Genomic DNA, 25,838 nt, shown 5'->3' on the forward strand with positions numbered 1-25,838 from the left:
CCCTCAACCCAATACGACCCCGGACTCATTTCACCGGCATTATCACCTTCATTTCATTCAGACGCTAAATAACCTAGTTGTTGATACAGCGTCGTAAAATAACCCAATAAAAAAAATTGTGTTTCGCCCAGTCTGGTTTCAATTCGTGGTAGGAACAATTTACCATGAATGGTTGAGGTCTTTTGAGGTTTGCTCTCAACCGTGAAACGATTGAGCCTGGATTCATATCCTGGTTGAATTTTTTCCGGGATTTTCCTTCAACCCGTTAAGAGCAAATGCCGGGTAACTTTCGTCCCTGGACCCTGAACTCATTTCGCCGTCATCACATTCATTTCATTCAAACGCTAGAAAACCATAGCAGTTGATAAATCGTCGTAAAATAATAAATTTAAAAACTTCTGTTATGATTATGACCTATATTCTACCTTCAAGAGCAAACATTCTTAATTTCCAGATCTAATTTTATTTTCGGTACAGCATTTGCAATGACGAGGGACAGTCTATTTCTTAGCCACAATTGAGAAAGCAGTGATTTTTTTTAATTTCTACACTTCTTTTCAAGCATTAGCCCAATCCCTTAGAAAACATTAGAATTACGCAAAATCTTAAAAAAAAAAAAAAAAGAAGAAGAAAAAAAAAGAATGAAATCTATTTTTGAAGCATCAGAGAAAATACAAATTTGAGCTTCTAAATAATTTTTTTTTTTTTTTTAATTTGGGAGGATTTCGATCATCGCCCTACGACTCTCGAAGACGCAAATTTCGCAAATCCGTTTCAGTTTGGTGCGTAACAAACGAAGAGTTTATTTGTAACTAGCCGTACCCGTGCGCTCCGCTGCACCTGTTAGAAATAAATATAAAGTAATTACATAATTAAAATAGGACGTTTGATCCAGGGAACATTCGTGTTTGATAGAAGGATAAATCGTTTAATATGTTACTTAATTTAAATAGTATTTAAATAATTGAAATTCGATCATTTTGGTCCACAGAGCACTCAGAAGTTACTGTAATAACATTATAGCATTATGTCCATCTAGAGAAACTACACTTTCCGATTGTGAAATAATAATTAATTATACAAATCGGTTAATTTAGCTTTCGATATTACATCATACAAACACAGAAACATTCTCTGTAGACTATCTTTCATAGCTTTCGATTGTTGTTGTCCAAGGCCCCTTATAGACCTAGTCATTTGTTATCATTTCATTACACCACCTTAGATGGTATTATATTTTAATTTAGAACTCATTTATCTCATTAAATATTAGTCCTATCAAAATTTTGCAAGGAATAAAACTTATCGGAAATCATTTTTAAAGAAACTTTTGTTATGTAACATATTTCACAAAAATCAATAATAAGCGAGATATTTTGATTTATTTAATTCAGGCCCCCTTATAACCCCCCCCCCTTTTAAATAACGTATTTTGAATGTCATATAGCCTAAAATGTAAGTTACAGCGAACTTAATTTATATTCAAATTTTCATATAAATCGGTTCAGCCATTATCGCGTGAAAAGGTAACAAACATACAGACAGACATACAAACAAAAATTTCAAAAAGCGATTTTCGGTTTCAGGGTGGTTAATTATATATGTTAGGACCAGTTATTTTTGGAAAATCGAAAATTACCAGAAAAATGTCGGCTACATATTTATTATTAGTATAGATATATTATTTGATAACAAAGCACAGTCTGCCGTCACGGCTCACTTAATCACACAGGCAACTGTGCGCCCAAAGGAATTTTGTTTCTTACATTGTGAAATAGGAGTGTATTTTCATTTTGATAATCCTTAGAGTTAAGTCCACATTCGTCAATATTACTGTGACTGTATGAATACAGTCATTGTAGTCAATATTGCCCAACGAGTTAAAAAGAGAAGAATATAGAGTGGCCATATTGTCCTGTACACCGCTCTTTGCGGTGCCACAGCGAAACACGCCAGATATGAACTAAGCGCCCACCGTGTAAGAATTCGTGTGCTTACAGCATTGTGTATACGGAGGTAAGAGCTACGAAAAACCAAAGAAAAAACATGCCTGTTGTGTGTGCTGCATATAACTGCAATGTCAAAAGGAAAAAGACAACTGATATATCATATTTCAGGTAAGTTTATGAAGTTAAGTCCATAGTCTTGTTAATTAGTAGCATTTTTTTTTTCATGCACAAATGTATAACAAAGCCCAGCATGCCATATGGTGTGTACAGTATTTTGTTTTTCTTGCAGATTCCCTTTGAAAAAAAAGGAACTGTTGAAACAGTGGATAATAAATATGAAACGAGACAAATGGTGTCCCTCCGAGCATAGCTTTTTGTGTTCACGACACTTCGAAGATAAATATATAATGAACCACTCCAAAAGAAGACGCATTCTGCCCACCGCAGTGCCTACAATTTTTGATTTTCCTGCTCATCTTCAGAAAAAACAATACAATAGACCTTTGCCAAGGGAAAGGCAAAATATGTTAGCTATCAGTGTTAGGACTACAACACCAGTACCAGAGTCTGAGCCCATAATTATGGAATTGAATTCTTCAGGTAGGCCTAAATATGATATGGTAGGCTAATTCGTCAGAAAAGCTATACCAGTTGTCTTTTCTTTACTTGCTTCAGTGATATACAGTGATTAATATGTGGTTTTAAGATTTTTCTTTTCAATTAAGTTACCACGTTAAGGAACAAATGTATTTATGCACTTGGCTTCTAGTCGAGCCGCATGTACTGCAAACAAAGAAAATTGGGTGCCGACAACAATTTGGCACAGATATAAGGATGGAAATTTGCTGTGAATGTGGAGTCTGGTAGAGAGCACGGGCGGGCGGAATTGCCCCATTGAGGTGGAATCAGTAGGTGGAGGGGATGGGCAGCATATCTCATTTCTGTGCGTTTCTATATTGATCACAGAAAAGACGAGTTTTCAGTGATAGGTTAGTTTAGACTTTTGGTATGTCTTGCATGTAATTACAATTATATAGGAGTGTCACAAACCCACCAAAACTGCTCCTTTTTCACACTATCCCATAGTGTTTTGGTGGAAATCCTACCCATTCGCCTTGATTTGGTAACGCTATTGTAAGGATTTACCGTTTATTAGGATATGCAAATAAAGCGATTTTTTTATTCGAAGCATCTGTTGCTGCAAACTAAACCACATGTTAATCACTATATACATAACGAGTGTTTATCACTGTATAAGTCTCAAGATAAGTCAGTAAAGCAAAAGAAAATTGTCTCGTGCTTGGTGTAGCTTTTCTGGAGAAACAGCTATGAGATTTAACAGAAACCCAGTAATAGCAATAAAATATTAAAATTGTATTTCGACACTGGCATCCAAAATAACGTAGGCCGTATTGTTGTTAGTATTCTGACTGGAAGGACATCAAATAACATAATTGAGCACCCACGTGCAATAATGGGGTAAATATGAATAATTTTCGTAACTACTTACCCCATTATTGCACGTGGGTGCTCAATTATACACTAATAATAATCTGTGGTGCCACAGCCCTTGAAAGGCTCGGACAGACCAGCCGGCTCTTTGCCTCACGTTCACATTTCGATAATAATTATACTCTACTGTAACAAAAAAATTTGAAAGCGTATTTGGTCATGTTTTACCCAAGTTACAAGCTTGGAGGTAAAGATTGTTTACTACAGTTAGGGCCTACTTTCATTCTATATCTTATGGTATAATAAATAGTTTTCAACGTGCAGAGACGGGGAAAACAATTTAATAAAATCATCCGAATCATACTCGTTCATTTTATAGACAATCTTGTAGCTCGCCTTTAAAAGAACCTAGGAATAATAACATTTTCTTCAGTATATTTGCTAGGACTTCTTGTCATACGTACATGACAATTTTGCTTAGGTTACTTTTTTAGGCCCGTAACACACTTGCAGAGTTTTCGCTAGCGAGAAATGTGTTGCGAGAAAGAGGCGAAGAGCCTTCCTCCACACACTTGGTGAGTTCTCGCTATCACAGATCACACCTCGCTATGATCATCTGTGCACTGCCTTCATGCAGAAAGCATTTTTATGATTATAGTAATCACTCGTTGGAGGAAATATTATAGGTTTGTATACGTATATTGTCGTACTAAAATATATAACCTGTAAGTATATTGCCGTACTTTACAAATTACGTACGAACGCTATGTTGAATCTGAGTATTCAGATGATGAGGGAATGGAGTTACATGATAAAGTGTGCAATATACGTTCAGTAGTCGATGAATATTCTACATTCTTCGCCAACTTTTCTCCTATTCCTTACATGTCTGCAAGATTGCCACAGGCTGAATGGAATGTTGCATAATGCTACAATTGATTGTTGATAGAGACAAAATAAATGACAAAGGAGCGTTGAATTAGTTCCGGTGATATTGGAAGTGAAAATTGTTGAAATTGTAAGGAATATGTTGCGGAGATTGATTTCAAAAGTTAACGGATTTTATTGGGAAATATTTCAAGAAATGGAAATTATTCGGATATGTAGTAAATTAGCCTACGTGTGAAATGAGAGATGTGTTGTAGTGGAAGTGCAAACGTTGTGGTTTCTAGTGAAGGAAAGGAATGTACAGGCATAAACCACACATTACGATGTGATGTGAAGAACGTAAAACTTGTATTAATTCAATAACTAATGGAATGTATTGAAGCACAACAAATAATAATGAAATAGATAAAAAGTTTCTATATTTTAACTTCGTGTCCAGTTAAAATAGCACACAGTTAATTCATAATATGAAGCTAATAAATTTTTCCTCGGAACTCGTGTTTATTAATATTTGGATTAATTACATCTTTCAGTTGCGATGGATGTGATCAAAACGGAACCGGAAGTCGACCCATTAGCTATACAGACAAGTGATAACACAGATGTGGGAGAGAAGAAGCCTTTATCAGAGGTAAAGTGAAAGCCATAACTATTTCATATATCCAGTGTAGGAAAATATCATCATACGGAAATGTTCCCAAAATTATATTCAGCATCTGATCGAAGCAAACAAATCCTGGTGTTTTACATATTCATGTGTCTGAGAGAAAGTAAGTGAAGTGGGACTGACAAGAAAGAGACGAATGTAGAAAATGGATGTCAAGATCAATACATTTTCCTAAGATATAGTTTTCTGCGATTAAGTTCTGGTTTACAGGCGCGTATTTTAACATTATTGCATCAAAATTTGTGTGTGCTACAAGTAGTGACATATCACTGGTATAAATTATTCGTTTACATTGTCATTTTGTTTTCCAGGAACTGAATCTGTTGAATCTGTCCACGACCCATATAAAGACGGAATGCAATGACTACAGCAGTTCTGTCTCATCAGAGATGAAATATGAAGAAATCCTGGTTCCAAATAATTTTCCCGTGGTGAAGTATGAAGATCAGGTAAGTGTAACACGTGGGATGTTCTAGCTATTCTTCTTCCTCCCCTGGGTTTAAACTTGTATTTTGTTTGTCTCGAATCTATCTTTGTTCAGGTAACCGCAGTATTGTTTGAAACATGCGAGAGCTATTATCTATCTCATTGTGCTATTAATGAGATTTGTAATTTTTTTGTATCTTGCTTCGTAAACCATCTCCCGATCGATTTCCATTTGCCACATTTTTTTAGCCTTTCTTACTTGAATTCTGAATTCCCAGCCTTGAAGAGAAAGTTGTCTGCACCATTAGAGCAACAATGACGGACTGGAACTCGCTGTTACATTTCTTCGGCCATGGGACAGGGACCTGGATGGGAATGGGTTTTCAAAACTCATAATGAAATATGATAACTGTCTTAATGTTCATGGATATACCACTTGGAAAAGTAAACAAGAGATGTCTCTTTCTATTCTATTGTCTATTCAAATTTATTTACAATTTCCATTTGAAATGAATACATATGCATTGATACACGAAATGAGCATATGCTCGTGCTCGGGTACAGTCCAGTAGTCTACATATATTTTACAGAGATCAAAATAATAATGCTGATGATAGAAATAAACAATACTAATAATAGTAATAATAACAATAATAATAATAATAATAATAATAATAATAATAATAACAACAGGTGACGGAGATGATACAAAGATAGTAATACAAAATAATTAATAAATAATAATAATAATAATAATAATAATAATTACCACAGTAATAGAATAATCGTGACGGAGATGATACAAAGATAGTAATACAAAATAATTCATTAATAATAATAATAATAATAATAATAATAATAATAATAATAACAACAGTAATAGAATAATCGTGACGGAGATGATACAAAGATAGTAATACAAAATTATTCATTAATAATAATAATAATAATAATAATAATAATAATAATAATAATTACCACAGTAATAGAATAATCGTGACGGAGATGATACAAAGATAGTAATACAAAATAATTCATTATTAGAATAATCGTGACGGAGATGATACAAAGATAGTAATACAAAATAATTCATTAATAATAATAATAATAATAATAATTACCACAGTAATAGAATAATCGTGACGGAGATGATACAAAGATAGTAATACAAAATAATTCATTAATAATAATAATAATAATAATAATAATAATAATAACAACAGTAATAGAATAATCGTGACGGAGATGATACAAAGATAGTAATAAAAAATAATTCATTAATAATAATAATAATAATAATAATAATAATAATTACAACAGTAATAGAATAATCGTGACGGAGATGATACAAAGATAGTAATACAAAATTATTCATTAATAATAATAATAATAATAATAATAATAATAATAACAGTAATAGAATAATCGTGACGGAGATGATACAAAGATAGTAATACAAAATAATTCATTAATAATAATAATAATAATAATAATAACAACAGTAATAGAATAATCGTGACGGAGATGATACAAAGATAGTAATACAAAATAATTCATTAATAATAATAATAATAATAATAATAATAATAATAATAATTACAACAGTAATAGAATAATCGTGACGGAGATGATACAAAGATAGTAATACAAAATAATTCATTAATAATAATAATAATAATAATAACAACAACAGTTATAGAATAATCGTGACGGAGATGATACAAAGATAGTAATACAAAATAATTCATTAATGATAATAATAATAATAATAATAATAATAATAATAATTTATTTATTTTTATTTTATTTATTTAGAATATTAACGTGCAAAAACAACAGCACAAGGCCAATTACAGTTTTGCACGATACAAAACAGAACAAAACAACAAATGATGATGAGAATGAATGATAGAAAATGGCAATGAGATGAAATACAAACAATATAATGGTCTACATCAATCATTGATCAAATAATAATTATAAAATTATAAAATTAGTACAATGAGAATTGAAATAATGGAATGGTCTACAGGAATCAATAGACCAAATGCAAGAAATATATGGACAAATAATTATTAAAATTAGATCAGTGAGTTAAAACTCAAAGATATACTACACATTAAATGGATCCAAGTTGAATCCATGCAAATTAGCATATTTAATGCATCTGCAGACCGGAGAGAGAGATTTAGGATTCTTATTATAAAACAATTTATGAAATCTTAAACCATTAGCAGGAATACGAAGACTGATATTGCTTATGAAAGATTCACAATCAATATCACCCTTAATGACTTTGCAAAAAAATAAATAATCAATATCCTGACGTCTGGTGAACAAACTACCGCAATTGAAATAATTGCATTTAATCTCATAGTTATAATCGGAATTTGGTAAAAATCTATAAGAACACAAGGAAATAAATTTTCTTTGGATATTCTCCAATTTAGCCGAGTCAGTGGAAGTAATGGAGTTCCATACAACAGATGCATATTCAAGCTTGGATCTAACCAACGTATAGTATAAAATTAATAAACACATAGGAGTGGAAAAAGAATAAGTTATAGACCTAATTAGACCAAGCATTCTTAACGAATGGGTATAAATATATTGCACATGATCATGGAAATATAATTTTGAATCAAGTAGGACACCAAGATCTCTAATACAATCTTTCCTAGTAATTACGACATTACTGAGAGAATAGTTAAATTTTAGGGAGATAGTTTTCCGTGAAAAGGAAATAACAAAAGTTTTGGATTGATTAATTTTCATTCCATTTTCAACAGACCATTGTGAAATTGAATTAATGTCATTTTGAAGAATTTGACAATCAACCAAACTATTAATTTTACGAAAGATTTTGAGATCATCCGCAAACAAAAGGCAGCTAGAACTTATTCTTTTACTTATATCATTTATAAATAATAAAAATAAGAGAGGTCCCAAAGTAGACCCTTGAGGAACACCGCATAAACTATTAAATGGAACCGAGAGAGAATTACCTAGTCGAACACAAGACTGTCTATCTGTTAAATAATTTTCAAACCAATTAACGTAGCTAGTGGAGAGACCAAAATTTCTTAATTCATTTAATAAAATTTTGTGAGGAACAACTTCAAATGCTTTGCTAAAATCAAAATAAATTGAGTCAATTTGACCTTGATTTTCAACTATAGGCATTAAGAGATTAAGATAGGAAACTAAATTAGTAGTAGTAGATTTCCCTCTTGTAAATCCATGTTGGGCCGAATTGATCTTATTTTTAACATAAAATGAAATGTGTTTGTGGATAATTTTTTCAAAAATTTTAGAAAAATTGTTTAGGATAGAAATGGGTCTATAATTAGTAACACTGTTTTTATTACCATTTTTGAAAACTGGAATAATGGATGCTTCCTTCCAAAGTGACGGGTAAATTCCTGTTTTTAAGCTAAGATTGAACAAAAAAGTTAAAACAGGCAAGAAAATATTAGAGCAACCCTTGATTATAAAATTAGGAATGCTATCAGTACCTTTACATTTATTAGGCTTTAGCTTTTTAATAGCTTTATTTACATCATCGAATGTAATATTAGGCAGGGACAAACAGTCAGTAATATTAGAATCATAAGTAATGAAATTAGAGTTACAATTTTGTTGAACAGATTTAAATTGACTAGCAAATGCATTTGCAATTTCTTTTTCATCTGTGATGTGAACGCCATTTATTATTAGTTCTGTGGAATTACTATTAGTTTTTCGAAAAGTTTCTACATATTTCCAAAATTTATTTGGTTCATGCTTTAGGTTATCATCAATTGATTGTAACCATTTGAATTTATCAGATTTAATCATGGCTTTGACTTGTTTTCTAAGATTAGAAAAAATTTGATAATGATGATCAGTTTTATATTTTTTGTAATTTTTATGAGCTTTATTTTTTTTTCTTAATAAGCTGACGTAAATCGTTTGAAAACCATTTAGGATAGTGCGATTTTTTAACAAAGGTGACAGGGACACAAAGGGATATAGCATTGTTTATAATTTGAGACAAGGAATTTGCAGCAGTGTTTACATCAGTAGTCTGATATATGCTAGTCCAATCATAATTGTATAGAATAGAATAAAGGTTCAGATAATCACCTTGAGAATAATTTAAATAAGAACTGATTAGAGAGTGCCTCGGTAACGATAATTTCACTTCAATATAAATAGAGATAGATGGGTGATAAGTATCCTCTAAAACTAGAGAGTGATCGGCAAGTTTAACTGTACTGTTTTTATCATTAGTAAAAACCAAATCAAGAAGCTTTTTACTCGTAACGGTAGAGTTAATTTGAATTAATCCAAGAAGGCAGGACGAGGAATATAAATCCTTAGCCTTAATTTTAGAGTAATAATGAGTATCATTAAGATTGGAACCAGTTGACCAGTCCATACCAGGAGTATTAAAATCACCAAGGATTACTATTCTAAAATTATGAGTGTCGAGATTTTTTTCAAGAAAATTAAGATAAGATTTTAAGTGAATGTGATCTGTATCAGGAGAGAAATAATGGTTACCTAATAACAGATTAAAACCATCAGTCATTCTAAGTTCAACCCAAACGCATTCACTAATAATTTCTAAGTCAAAACGTCTTTTTGCAAAAGGTAACTGGTTGCTAATCGCTGTTAGGACACCACCACCTCTTTTTTTGTTAGTGTCTTCAAACAGTCTATCTGCACGAAACACAGTATAGTTATTTGGAAATAAATTAGAATTAATAACTGACTCAGATAACCATGTTTCAGTGAGACAGATAATGAGATCATTATTACTCACTATATTCTGAAAAATTTCATCAGCTTTAGTGTTAAGTCCACGAACATTTTGGTATAAAATCTCAAGATGATTAATAGAACTGAACATTGAAAATGAGAGCGAGCAAGACTTAGACTAAGAGGCATTTCCCTGAGAATCAACAGAGTTCGAATTAGCAGAATGCGCAAAGTGCTGCTCAGGCTTTAATTTACCATAAAATGGTGCAATTAGACAACCAGCAGGCCAAACTTCAGATTTGTTAATGGAATCGAAATCCCTCACATCAACAGTGATGTGAAAGGAAGAATATGATAGATATTTGGTTTTTAGTTTAGTTACAACAAGAGATCTTAGCTGAAGTTGATTCTTCAGGGAGTCCTCTATACTGTTTGTGTTGACTTTGGAACTAAATCTCGAAACAAATAGAGATTTAGTTTTAATTCTCTCAGGGGCCATTTCAATGCTACTCATGGCCAATGTTCCAACTTTAGGTTCTCTTTTTTTTATATTTTTTGCGAGTAACTAATTGAAAACCATCCGATACGTTGGCAGAAGTTGAAGCATTGGCCTGATTTAGTTCAATATTGTTATGTCTATCATTAGCAGGAGGAGTTGTTGACACAGATTTGCTTGTTGCTGACGCATCAGAATTGCAAGTATGCAAGTTGTCAGCAGCTTTGTTCACAGACACTACCTTGCTATATGATTTCTTAATGGGGTCATTAGACTGACCCATAGGAGAAATACTATGAGATGATTTCGGGGGGCAGCACCCCTTTGATAACATTTTTGCCATTTGGACATTTAGGATCGAATTTTCATTAGCAAGTTCAGCGTAAGACTTCCTAGGGCCCTTAGCTTGCACAGATTCATATTGCATTGATTCAGAAGGGACATTACCCTTTTTAGTGAGTACATTAGAATTAGTTTTCACAAAAATTTCTGCCACCTGAATTTTCAAAGCCGCATTTTCGTTCTTAAGTTCTATCATCTCCTTTTGGAGACTCTTCACATATTCCAAAATGTCACGCACTGTGTCCAGAATGTTCACACTATTTAAACGAACAGTTTCAAGCTGGACGGAAAGTGAATCTACTGAAGGCAGGCTCGGTAGGTTGAGATCCCTTGTAGGTGAAACGACTTTCTTTGTAGGTGAGATCACCTTCTTCTCACCTGGAGCAGTAGGACGCACTGGCGTGTTGTCCCCCTGTGTTGATTTCATTACACTCACACACTTTTTACACTTAAAAGTAGAACTGCCACTCTGCATGTAGATATCATACTCGGCCTCACCAATATTTAGGCAATCGAGATGATAACGAAGACCACAAGGCCCTGCACACTTCAGAAACTTTTGCCTTCCAAAGAAAGGCAAGTTACACACAAGACAGACGTCTTTACTAGGCGCCATATCCAAATTACAACTTCGATGCACCTGCTGTACGCTGCAAGTTACGGGAGCTACACGCACACACAACCGAACAGCATGACGGCTCACGACCGAATAATAATAATAATAATAATAGACATAATAATAATAATAATAATAGACCTAATAATGATAATAATAATAATAATAATAATAATAATAACAACAGTAATAGAATAATCGTGACGGAGATGATACAAAGATAGTAATACAAAATTATTCATTAATAATAATAATAATAATAATAATAATAATAATAATAATAATAACAGTAATAGAATAATCGTGACGGAGATGATACAAAGATAGTAATACAAAATAATTCATTAATAATAATAATAATAATAATAACAACAGTAATAGAATAATCGTGACGGAGATGATACAAAGATAGTAATACAAAATTATTCATTAATAATAATAATAATAATAATAATAATAATAATAATAATAATAATAATAATAACAGTAATAGAATATTCGTGACGGAGATGATACAAAGATAGTAATACAAAATAATTCATTAATAATAATAATAATAATAATAACAACAGTAATAGAATAATCGTGACGGAGATGATACAAAGATAGTAATACAAAATAATTCATTAATAATAATAATAATAATAACAACAGTAATAGAATATTCGTGACGGAGATGATACAAAGATAGTAATACAAAATAATTCATTAATAATAATAATAATAATAATAATAATAATAATAATAATAATAATAATAATAATAATAATAACAACAGTAATAGAATAATCGTGACGGAGATGATACAAAGATAGTAATACAAAATTATTCATTAATAATAATAATAATAATAATAATAATAATAATAATAATAACAGTAATAGAATATTCGTGACGGAGATGATACAAAGATAGTAATACAAAATAATTCATTAATAATAATAATAATAATAATAATAATAATAATAACAACAGTAATAGAATAATCGTGACGGAGATGATACAAAGATAGTAATACAAAATAATTCATTAATAATAATAATAATAATAATAACAACAGTAATAGAATATTCGTGACGGAGATGATACAAAGATAGTAATACAAAATAATTCATTAATAATAATAATAATAATAACAACAGTAATAGAATAATCGTGACGGAGATGATACAAAGATAGTAATACAAAATAATTCATTAATAATAATAATAATAATAATAATAATAGTGTTGAAACAAAAATATTTACAATAATAAAAAAATACTAAGATGGATAAAATAAAATATAAAACCACTAGCGAGAGTTAACACAACTTAAATAAGCATATAATAACCGGAAAAAATGCCAAACTCGAAAATCAACAGAAAAGTTTGTTGTATCGCAGACGACAGCAACCGCCGTATTGACATTGTGTTGTGCATTAATGGTAGTAGGGGGGAGCTGAAAGTCTACGCATCTGCCGTTCTCTTCGAATCTTCTCGTACAATCATGGGAAGTTAATGCTGTAAAACAAAATGTCTACGAGTCAAACTGTTCATTATTACCAGGATAAATACAAATAATACTGAAATATATTAATCGAGTTTCAGTTATAGATCTCCCCTTTTGTGCAAGAGGTATCATATCAAAATATTTTATGAATGGCGGGGAAAATATAAATTTCAAGAACTCTCTAGTGACAGAGATAGTTACAAGTACAATCAAGTGTATCTGTGGCGATGCTAAGAAATCATTTATTGGAGATATACGCTGTTATTAATTAAGAAAATGATCTATTTATATTTATTACAATGTTTTATCTTATAGGTTACATGCATCAGATAAATACTATAAAAATTAGTACCATATAATGCTAGTACCACTTAAAAAATAATATAATTTGTCAAATATCATACAAACATTTTCACTTTATTTTTAAACTTAAGAATGTCTAAATTGCTTAGGTCTGGATTATTTTTCAATACTGAATTGTATAGTCTTGGTCCATAATTCCTACTGTATCTTAATCCAGCTGTAGTGTGGCAATTAGGTTCTGCCAAAAGAGTTGGGACATTTCTTCTGGTGTTATGTATATGTTTTTCAGTTATAAAATTCATTCCATTTTTTGAGAAAATAAATTAGTACTGTATGTTTATATATTTGCTCAATTTTCAGTACGTGGAATTCAGAATAAATAAATTGTGTCGGATAATCAAGTGGTTTATGCAGACAAATTTTGATGATACGTTTTTGTAGTAATATTAATGGAGTTAGGATAGTCTTTGTCATTCCACCCCATCCTATTATTCCGTATTGAATGACTGATTGAAACAAGGCTAGATAAACAACACGGAGAACATAGATAGGCATATATGCACGAAGGGTTACAAAGTTGTGAATTGATTTCCTCAATATAGATCCTGGACATAACAGGCTCGTGATACTTATTTCCTGAACTACCCTCGTATATATACCTTTTTGAAGTGTACTTTTCACAGTAAACATATGAATATATTTTAATCACAGTAATACACTTTGCGCATATAATGTAATACATATAAAGAGCGTTCGCCTATGGGTGAGGCCAGGAAAGTGGCATGTACTAATACGTTGCTCGACAATCAAGAACATCAAGGTCGACAAGTTATCAGTTGTGAGCCAGATGTTGCAGTATTTAACACGTACAGTGCAGTTTCTTGACACAGTTGCTTAAATATTCAGCGTGTGTGTAAAATTTGTTAACAATGCAAAATGCAAAATTCGCGCTTCAACAGAGAGTTTTTATGTATGATGCATATGTGAAAACAAAGTCATGTAGAGAGGTGCGTAGGCAATTTGAAGTGAAATATCCGGGTGCTCCAATTCAGGGTAGAGAAACTGTTAGACGTCTTGTTAACAAATTAAGGACAACAGGGCCGATAAATGCTACAATTCCTAAGAGTATTGATGGGAGAAAAAATTAATGAAATCAGTGCATAATTTACACGCTCTCCTAATAAATCTCTAAGAAGTGTTTCACAGGAAGTTAGTGTTTCAAAAACATCAGTCTTTACTGCTGCTAAACTTTTAAAATTAAAACTCTACAGAGTATAGTATCGAAAGCGGAAGCTTACGGATAGACGATTCCCGCAAGCGACACCGCAGGCAGGCCGCTTTCCTGGCCCCACCCGTAGGCGAACGCTCTGTATATGCATATTTAATTTCATTCAGTGTTCTGCCCAAGGGAAGGTCTTTTGCTGCAAACCCAGCTTTCCGAATCCTTGTTTTCTGCCTTCTTCTTTATCTCCGCATATGATCCATATATCTTAATGTCGTCTATCATTTGATATCTTCTTCCACCCCGAATTCTTCTCCCGTTCACCATTCCTTCCAATGCATTGTTTAGTAGGCAGTTTCTTCTCAGCCAGTGACTCAATCAATTCCTTTTCCTCTTCTTGATCAGTTTTAGCATCATTCTTTCTTCACCCACTCTTTCCAACACAACTTAATTTCTTATTCTGTCTGTCAACTTCACACGTTCTATTCTTCTCCATATCCACATTTCAAATTCTTCTATTCCCTTCTCTTCACTTCGTAGTAATGTCCATGTTTTTGCTGCACACAATCCTACACTCCATACAAAGCACTTAACTAGTTTCTTCCTTAGTTCTTGGTCCATAGGTCCGCAGAAGATACTCCTTTTCTATTTTTTTATTTTTTTTTTATTTTCGTTGGTTATTTAACGACGCTGTATCAACTACTAGGTTATTTAGCGTCGATGAGATTGGTGATAGCGAGATGATATTTGGCGAGATGAGGCCGAGGATTCGCCAGAGATAACCTTGTATTCACATTACGGTTGGGGAAAACCTCGGAAAAAACCCAACCAGGTTATCAGCCCAAGCGGGGATCGAACCCACGCCCGAACGCAACTTCAGACCAGCAGGCAAGCGCCTTAACCGGCTCAGCCATGCCGGTGGCTCCCTTTTCTATTAAAAACTTCTTTTGAAATTCATAGTCATCTTTAGCCTTCTTGGCAGCAACTCATATTACTGCTTATAGTACACCCCAAGTAATACATATACATGCATATATTGATGAATCCAGAGAAGCATATAGAGTGTTAGTTGAGTGACCTGGGGGCAAAAGACTTTAGGGGAAGCCGAGACTAGATGGGAGGATAATATATTTGATGTGAGTGGTCGGATATGATGGTAGGGATTGGATTAATCTTTCTCAGGATACAGACCGATGGCGAACTTATGTCAGAGTGAAAATGAGCCTCCACATTCCTTAAAAGCCATTTGTAAGTAGGTACATAATACATACTGCAGATGACATCTGTAATGTGGAACCTTCTCTGCAATGTTGGAGGTTGTACAGTCCATGTAAGTTATCGTTCCTGCTCTTAATAGTACTTTATGCAACGAGACTATAATGATAATAATTTTCATACCAGCGTCTTAATTACCATTATAGGCAAGTTTCATACGACTTTTTATGCTCGACCATATACCTAACTTTAAATTATTCAGAAGTATTCATTTTATTTGTATCTGACAGAAGATCGGAAGTGATCTTGTTCATAGCTCTTAAATTATGAGATGTGCGCAGACGCGAAATTATTGATTTTTTCCGAGGAACAATAATGTCATTGACCTTGATGTAATGTAACATGAACTAATTTTGATATAACCTGGAAATTGATTTAGAATTGAAAAACGAGATGACAAATTGAATTTATTTGAATATTATTTACACTTAACGCTAATGAATATAGTAACAGAACATAACTTTCTGCGACAGTATTGGATTTTCCAGCCTCCATGACGTTTTCCTCGTCTTTCGATTGCATATCCGAGAATAATCGAAAACCTGAACTTTAATGAATAGGTGTACTTTAATGACGTGCATTAAAGGACTGCTACCAGGTGTATAATTACTACATTTCGGCATGGTCGAGCATAAATATAATTAACTATAGATGGGGGAAAATGAGCTCCAGGTGAATCGAGTACACATGTTATGCAATCGTGTTGTTTACAAAAACAAATGCAGTGTGTTCCCATACTCTTAATCAATACTAAAAGTTAACATCATCACATGCCATGGGGTTTAGCTTAGATGGTAATGTACACATGACTCTAATCCGAAACTCTTTATCCCTAGTCATGTTATTTGCTCTCCATTTTCAGCCAGAGTTTTATGAGTTGAACATAATAAAGGAAGAGCAGGACCTGGAAGTAACTCCGGAAGAGAATGAGGTTTTGACTCAGAGGTGAGTGTAGGGAGATATTATTCAGTTCGCCTTGTTAAAGTTATTACTTATGACGTTAATTTGCAATGAGTTACCACATTTTCAGTTACTGCTACTGCTACTACTATTATTTCGACTGCTACTACTTCTAGTACTACTACTCCAACTACAGCTGCTACCACTTCTACTACTATTACTACTACTAATACTTAGGGTTGCCAACCGTCCGGAATTTGTTCCTGATTGTCAGGAAATGAGTCGTCTATACAGGAAAAAATTTAATTCTCTTCAGGATGCTTAATTTCCAGAATTTTGTTCTTTGCAATATTATATTTTGAGATTTCATATTAGTATTTCATTATTAGAGATCAGACATAGTTTGCAATGGCTTGGTAGTAAATCAGCATTTGAATAACTGGAGTGATACTGAGGTGCATCTCTTTAAGATGGAAGCATTGAATGTGTATCAGAGGGCTACTGACTATTAGCAAAAACGGTTGATTACAGTTCTTCACTCCTTAAGAAAATAACTTTTCTAAGCCTTAATGATACTTTCACATCCAGTGTCCTTACCGAAATTGTGAATATATTGCATGGACTGGACTTCGAAAATGATGATGCATTGCACCAGGAGTATTGCTTTTTGAAAGAGATGATGCTCATAGTGAAAGATCTATAAACTCCTCAAGAATGCTGGACACTGTAATGTACCAAACTTAAAGAAAATTGCTGAAGTCCACCCATCTTTGGAGTAACGGTCAGCGCGTCTGGCTGCGAAACTAGGTTGTCCGGTTTCTAATCCCGGTTGGGGCAAGTTACCTGGTTGAGGTTTTTTCCGGGGTTTCCCCTCAACCCAATACGAGCAAATGCTGGGTAACTTTCGGTGCTGTACCCCGGACTCATTTCACCGGCATTATCACCTTCATTTCATTCAGACGCTAAATAACCTTAGATGTAGTTACAGCGTCGTAAAATAACCCAATAAAATAATAGTACATTATGCAACGAGCCAATAATGAAGGTAATTAAGAAGCGAGTATGGATATTTATGAAACGAGCGCAAGCAAGTTTCATAATTTTCATACAAGCTTCTTAATTAACATTATAGGCGAGTTTCATACGACTTTTTATGCTCGACCATATTTCTAACTTGATATTATTAATTTGCTTTGTATCTGATCTTGACCAATGTCCCTTATGTTGTGAGATGTGCGTAGACGCAAAAGTATTGATTTTTTCCGAGGAACAGATGTCCACATTGACCTTGCTAGGCCATAAGAACCTACAGAGATAACATTGAAATAAAAGTAGACATTGAAAAACGAGATGACAAATTGAATTTATTTGAATATTATTTACAATTAACGCTAATTATTATAGTAACAGAACATAACCTTCTGCGACAGTATTGGATTTCCAGCCTCCGTGACTTTTCGCTAATTCTCTTTCGATTGCATATCCGAGAATAATCGATACTTGCGGTTTTATAACGGTAGAAAGCTGACCTGTCATTGGCTGAACAGTTGTAACCCAGTGGCGTATACTGGTTAAAGGGTTTGGGCTACCGCTGACCCTATTATTACGCAAAATATATCTAACAATTACTTTAATTTTAATTACTATGGTAAAACTAATAATGCAAAATTATTACATTATGTTATATTATAAACTTTTTCTTTTGTAATAGCCTTGGGCTACCGCCAGTAGCCCACAAAATACGCCCCTGTTGTAACCTGAGTCGTCATTGGCTGAAAGACCTGACGTTTAATGAGTAGGTGTACTTTAATGACATGCATTAAAGGTCTGCTACCAGGTGTATAATTACTACATTTCGGCATGTTCGAGCATAAAATAAAATAAAAATTGCTGAACACATACATGCTCTTCCAATTAGAAGTGCTTATTTGGAGCGAATTATTTAAAAAATTAAGAATCTCTCAACTGACAAGATGATCTGGATGAGGCCAGAACTTGTAAATCAGAGCTCTTAGTAAAGACGAACGTCAATATGTCATGTAGAGAATTTGTTTGATTATGTTTCAACAAACAAAGAACTATTAGGCAAAAGAAAAGGACGCAACAAGTTTTCTTTTAAACAATGTTAATGTAGTGAGTGTAGGGACATGTATATCAACCCCTGTGCTTTTGAATGTGTACAGACTTATGGCATGTTCTTTAATATAGGGCTACACCACTACAACCAAATAATAACACGACGGTAATTCTAATTGTTTAACTCAGCGTCAAAATACAAGTTTATTTACATTGAAATTCATTATAAGTTTATGTGCTTTTTTACTTTTTAATGTCCTGAATTTCCGTCCTCTAGATTTGGCAACCGTACTAATACTATTATTATTACTACTACTATTAACACATTTGCATTTGCAATTTTGCTACTGCTACTAGTACTACTACTGCTGCTATTACTATTAATGCTACCATTAATTCTATTACTGCTACTACTACAAAGAGTTCAGATGAGATGTGAACAGAAGCGACTGTTTTCACTGTGTACTGCTTAAGCATTCGTTCTTTTTTTCTCATAAAAATATTAAATGGTGTTTCTTCTGTTTTCCATTTTAGTATATCGATAATTCCTACATCGATTTAAAATTCAAAATCTTATCCGCAATACAATCTGAGACTAAAACTTCCTATCGACTTTGGCAGCCTAAACGTTATTCCTTTCTCATTTTGTGATTTTTTAACTTTTACGTACACTATTGTATAGATTGATAATATTGATTCCTAACAGTTTTGCAGATATCCATGACAGCGCTGTCTCGTCAAATTGCGAGAGTATTGCAAATGAAGACCACGTGACTCTATATCAAAATTCTGAGAATTGTATTTGCTTCGAAAAATTTGTTCCGGATGATAGAGATGAGAAGAAATTCAAATGCGATGTTTGTGGAAAGTGTTTCTCGTGGTCAGCCCACCTTAAGAGCCATTATCGAGTGCACACTGGCGAAAAACCATTCCAATGTTCTGAGTGCGGAAAATGTTTTTCTCAGTTGGGTTACATGCAAGTCCATATTCGCGTGCATACTGGTGAGAAACCTTTTAAATGCAATTTCTGTGGAAGTTATTTTTCAGTGTTGCGAGTCTTAAAGCAACATGAACGTCGGCACACTGGCGAGAAACCATACAAATGCGATGTTTGCGGAGAGAGTTTCTCGCAAGTGAGTAACAAAAATAGACACGAACGACTACATACTAGCGGCAAACCTTTTAAGTGTAATGTTTGTGGGAAGTGTTTTTCCAGCAACATATACGTGAAAGTACATGAACGTCTTCATTCTACTGACAAACCATTTCAATGCGATGTCTGTGGAGAGTGTTTTGTTAATTCACGATATTTAAAAAGACACCAACGTCGGCATTCTGTCGACAAACCATTCGAGTCCAATGTTTCTTGGTAAGGAACTATGATTTGTCATCTCAGGGATCTTGTACCCATACAGGGTGATTCACGAGGAAAGGTAAAAATTTGGGTTATGACTTCTGAAGTCATTCTGAGTCAAAAAGTTCATATGAATATGGGTCCGTTTTCGAACGTTACGGAGATATGGCAATAAATGACCTTCCAGAATTCATTAAAGCAATAACAATTATGTATGCAGATGACACTACTTTCCTATGTTCTTCCTCTGCTCTAAATCAATTACATTCTCTCAACAACGACACTCTATTACAGATGGCTTTATGGTTTGAATCTAATGTTTCTTGCTTAATCAAGAAAAAACTATCAACTTAGATTTCAGCCTATACTAATCTAATAAATAAGGACAACAGAGTCAACTACACAAAATTTCTGGGACTTTTTATATACTCCAGTTTAACATGGGATAAGCACATCGAGTACATCTGCACAAAGCTATCAAGAGTTTTATATTTGCTAAAGAAATAAACTAGCGTTTCTCAAAATAATTTAAGATGTGCCTACTTTTCTTTCTTTCAGTCGATAATTCGATATGCCCTAATTGTCTGGGGAAATGGAACGAAAATTGGAAGCGTCTTGATTTTACAAAAGAAGGCCATTAGAATTCTATGTAAATCAAACTATCTGGAACATTGTCGGCCACTTTTCAGACAATCACGGATTTTAACAATCATAAATTTGTATATATATGATCTACTACTTTACACTCTACAAAATATCGACAATTACTCATTAGTGGCCAATATACATGATCATGAAATTAGAAATAGTGAACAAATTAATATTCCATATTGTAGATTACACAAGAGCAACATAAACTTTTTAATTATGGGGATGAAATTATATAATAAGCTCCCAAGTCAATATTATAAATTACCAATAAATAGTTTCAAAACTAGATTTTACAATTGGTTATTAAATAATCCTTTTTATTCTGTTGCTGAGTTTTTCAACACAAATTTGTACGAAATTGTATTTTAATAAATAAGTTTATTTTTCTTGAATTTAAAAGTTTCAGATTATTTCATGTTTTCATTGTATTACTGAAATTTTACTCTTTCTGTTTTAATGTTTTTTAAAATGTATATGTTTTTTCAGTGTATTCTGACGAAGCCTAATACTGTATGTCTAATGGCCAAATAAATTGAATTGAATTGGATTTCACAAAAACTACTGGGATTCCATTGTACTAACTCGTATTTTGAGACAGATAAAGAACAAATTTAAAGTTATATTCACGTATACATACATTCCTAATATTCTAGATGTCGGTGTCGATTTTTTCGTACTTTTTCAGAGGTTCCTCCTCCTGCTTCAATACATTATTGCGCTCTGGCGTGAATCGCGCTCATCGCTCGGGAGAGTTACACGTGGCTGTTTTTTATGCGGCATGCAGCATCCAAAATACGGTCGATTAGCGCCTCTCTCGTTTTCACCTTTCTTTGGTATACCAAGTCTTTCATCCAACACCATAGACAGTAAATACTCTTCGATATTGTCCACACCTGTGGAGTAACGGTTAACACGTCTAGCCGCGAAACCAGGTGGCCCGAGTTCGAATCCCTGTCGGGGCAAGTTACCTGGTTGAGGTTTTCTCCATGGTTTTCCCTCAACCTAATATGAGCAAATGCTGGGTAACTTTCAGTGTTGGACCCCGGAATCATTTCACCGGCATTACCACCTTCATCTCATTCAGACGCTAAATAACATAAGCTGTTGATAAAGCATAGTAAAATAACTTACTAAAATAAAAATAAAAAAATCTTCCATATGATACTCTTTTTTTCGGAAAGCATCGTTCATATTCAGCAACGGCACACAAGGAACTTATATCAGACAAAACATAAACATACACAATATCGGCGTATTCTGCAGTCGAAAATTTATAAGTCATCTTGAAAAACACAACTTAACAGTCCCCATAACTGTACCTGTATAACTACTGTAGTGTAGAAAGCTGACTGAACTGCTGTGAACTGATAAGCGATAGTGTATTTGTGTTATGCGCGGGATCTGTGTCATTACATTAGATAAGTGCAGGCGATTGGACATTTGTAATGCCCCATCACCCGGTTTGTGAAGTGAATGAACTTATCCACGTCGCTCACAATGCAGATTCCAATGTTACGTTATTCATTGCAATCCGTGACCTTTTCTCACATCTTACGTCAGCAGCATATGGTAACGTCTGATTCAGATTGGGGCGAGACGTTTTACCAAAAAAAAAAAAATGCATCTAGCTCCGCCATCGTTCGAAAACGGACCTATGTTCATATGAACTTTTTCACTCAAAATGGTCTAAGATATCGTATACTAAATTTTTTACCTTTCCTCTTGAATCAACCTGTGTATACTGGGGAGAAATATATGTATGCGATGTGTGTCGATAGAGTTTATCGCAGTTGGGCTGTAAACAAGAGCATGAACTTCGGCATTGTCTGTGAAGGGAGTTCTTCGCCCTTCGCTAGAAAAATTGGGGTAAAAACTATACAAATGTAATGTCTCCAGAGCTAAAGAAGTTTGTAAAATAACATTTATTCATACACACTAGGGAGAAAATATATGTGAGGTCTGTTGTAAGTTCTTTTATCAGTCAACTAGCATTAAATATTATGTACGAATCCATACTGGCGAGAAACGATGTAATTTTTACGTCTGGTGAAGCTATTTCTCGCATCCCAGTAATCTGAGAAGACATATGGGCCTTCACTCAGGCGAGAAACATTTCAAATGTGGGTGTACCATAAGCAAAGAGTCTACAAGTGACATTTCTACATCTAGGGTAAAGAAATAACTGTTATAACCACATCACACATGAACATTTCAATAAAATAACTCAAGACGTAAATATTATAAATAAATGTAATTTGAATTCTTTTGTTTCACTGCTATGTGAGCGAATATGAACCTTGAGACTAGAGGCAGTGTTTAAAAACATTCCACAAATATCGCACTTAAAAGAACTTCTATCCCTACGTCTGTGGGACTCTTCCTGCAAGTTATTCTCACTTCCAAGTAATTCGTCATAACTCTCTGGTTCAGAACTACTATCACAGGTCGAATTTTCTATGGAGGTAAATAATTAGACAAGTAAGTAACAAAACTAATAAACAAAAGATTGGGTCAGTGAATAAACAAAATAATGAACGAATGAATAAACGAGTAAAGAAATGAATGGATAAATGAATAAACGAAAAAATAAATGAATCCATAAATGAATAATGAAAAAACAAAGAAATAAATGAACGAATGGATGAATGAATAAACGACAAAAGGAAATGAATGAACGAATAAATAAACGAATGGATGAGTGATGAAGTGAAAAAAGAAGCAAATGAATGAACGAATGGATAAATGAATAAACGAAAAAAGAAACAAATGAATGAATGGATGGATGAATGAATAAACACACGAATGGATAACTGAATAAAAAACAAGAAGAAAATTAATGAAAGAATAAACAAACGAATGGATAAGGGAATAAACGAAAAAAGAAGCAAAAGAATGAAAGAATAAGCAAACGAATGGATAATTGAATACACGAAGGAAGCAAATGAAAAAACAAACGAATGCATGAACGAATAAACGAAATAAGAAACGAATAAACAAAAGAATGGATGAATGAATAAACGAGTGAATGGTTAAACAGGAAAATGAGGGAATAAACAAGCGAATGAATGAATAAACAGGAAAATGAGGGAATAAACAAGCGAATGAATGAATAAACAGGAAAATGAGGGAATAAACAAGCGAATGAATGAATAAACAGGAAAATGAGGGAATAAACAAGCGAATGAATGAATAAACAGGAATGAATTTTCTCGAAAGTAACTAGAATGTATTTTTACCCCATTTCTTCTGACCCCCTTAAACTAGAGTCGGGCAAACAGCCTCTTACTCCCGCTCGTTCTCGTAGGCGAGACTAGCTGGCCGATAACGCCAGTTCCGAGAATCGTATTCTCGAGATTGGTACTCTCGGGAACGAGGAATACCGGGTCCCGGCCTGTTATCGCAGGCCGACTTATCATTATGAAATGCGTACACTGACTGCCGGCTTAATTGCCGCTCATCACTGCAATTCGTGACTCTTTCTGAAATATTAATGTTCATAAAGTAATTTGAGAAGGCACAGCAGTGTGGTATGCAATAAATAATACAGCACATTATGATTGTCGACATTCTTACAGAAGTCACACTGTTTTAATGAACTATTTATTGCCTTTCCGGAGAAACAAAATAATGCAACACTTTCAGCCGTTACCTAATCCTAAGCTAGTCTAAAACAATAACACGTTATGGTTGGAGCTATGATATACTTTCTCGCTATCAGCATTTTGTTGACATTCCATATTTAATCTTTCGATAGTATTTTATATACGCTATAGTAATGGATATCACACGACTGTATTATTATTATATTGCGCGTTCACATCTGGATGTTTCGTTGTTATGCAAGGGCATCTTCATCAGCATGGGTAATTATTGCGCTGCGTAAGGACGAAATAAAATAATACTTATTTATATTATTATAAAGGACCAAAGACTCTGACAAAAGATATTTTTGTTTCCCAACTGATAAAATGCTGAATGTGAAATGGAAACACTTTTGCAAGGGGAAGGACAGAATTACGAAATAGAGTAGATCCTTTCACAAATTGATCATAATTACTTACAAATGCGTTTTAAGGAACCCAGAGGTTCATTGCCGCTCTCACATAAGCCCGCCATCGGTCTCTATCCTGAGCAAGATTAATTCAGTCTCTACCATCATATCCATTTTTATATTAGCTTCCCATCTACGTCTCTGCCTCTCCAAACGTCCTTTCTCTCCGGCCATCCAACTAACACTCTATATCCAGTTCTGGATTCGCCCATACATGCTAGATGTTCTGCCCATTTCAAACCTCTGAATTTAATATTCCTAATTATGTCAGGTGAAGAGTACAATGTGTGCAGTTCTACGTTGTGCAACTTCCTCCATTCTCCATCCCTCTTAGCCCCAAATATCTTCCTAAGAATCTTATTCTCGAACACCCTTAACCTCTGTTCCTCAAAGTGAGAGTCCAAATTTCACAACCATACAATCGGTAATATAACTGTTTTATAAATTCTAACTTTCAAGTTTTTTGAGAGCAGGCTGGATGACAAAAACTTCTCAAACGAATAATAACAGGCATTTCCCCCCCCCCATATTTATTCTGCGTTTCTTCCTGAGTGTCATTTATATTTGCTTTATCATAACAACAGAGAATAAAAGAGGGTTATTATTATTATTATTATTATTATTATTATTATTATTATTATTATTATTAAAATACCTAGTTACTTTACGACGCTTTATCAACTGCTATAGCTATCCAGCGTCTGAATGAGATGATAATGCCAGCGAAATGAGTCCAGGGTCCAGCGCCGAAAGTTACCCAGCATTTGCTCTCAATGGGTTGAGGTGAGAAACCTCAGCCAGGTAAAGGCTGGTTCACAATAAACCGGGAACGGAAACGACAACAAGAAATAATGTTAAAATAAATATATTTAAATGTGAACATTCACAATTAACGAGAAGATTGCCGGAGCCCGGAAACGGGAACGTGAAAGTTAA

The 25,838-nt window shown here is 33.6% G+C and overlaps 1 protein-coding gene across 1 annotated transcript; it reads left to right on the forward strand.

Moving 5' to 3' along the window:
• The first annotated feature begins 725 nt into the window (after window positions 1-725).
• LOC138692081 (zinc finger protein 570-like) lies at window positions 726-20,553 on the forward strand. The gene is made up of 6 exons (XM_069815002.1): window positions 726-2,117; window positions 2,239-2,549; window positions 4,823-4,920; window positions 5,268-5,405; window positions 16,733-16,815; window positions 19,553-20,553. Exons 1-6 carry the CDS (start codon window positions 2,047-2,049, stop codon window positions 20,217-20,219), a joined length of 1,368 nt encoding a protein of 455 aa, XP_069671103.1. The 5' UTR covers window positions 726-2,046; the 3' UTR covers window positions 20,220-20,553.
• The last annotated feature ends 5,285 nt before the right edge of the window (window positions 20,554-25,838 follow it).

This window comes from Periplaneta americana, chromosome 16 (assembly GCF_040183065.1).
Source record: "Periplaneta americana isolate PAMFEO1 chromosome 16, P.americana_PAMFEO1_priV1, whole genome shotgun sequence".
Lineage (NCBI taxonomy): Eukaryota > Metazoa > Arthropoda > Insecta > Blattodea > Blattidae > Periplaneta > Periplaneta americana.

What these genes read in the sequence shown, in the direction of transcription:
- LOC138692081 (XM_069815002.1), top strand. Translation starts at nt 2,047, where the DNA reads ATGCCTGTTGTGTGTGCTGCATATAACTGCAATGTCAAAAGGAAAAAG. An exon ending in ACTGATATATCATATTTCAG is followed by an intron (nt 2,118 to 2,238) that starts GTAAGTTTATGA and finishes TTTTTCTTGCAG; the next exon opens with ATTCCCTTTGAAAAAAAAGG. An exon ending in AGAAGAAGCCTTTATCAGAG is followed by an intron (nt 4,921 to 5,267) that starts GTAAAGTGAAAG and finishes TTTGTTTTCCAG; the next exon opens with GAACTGAATCTGTTGAATCT.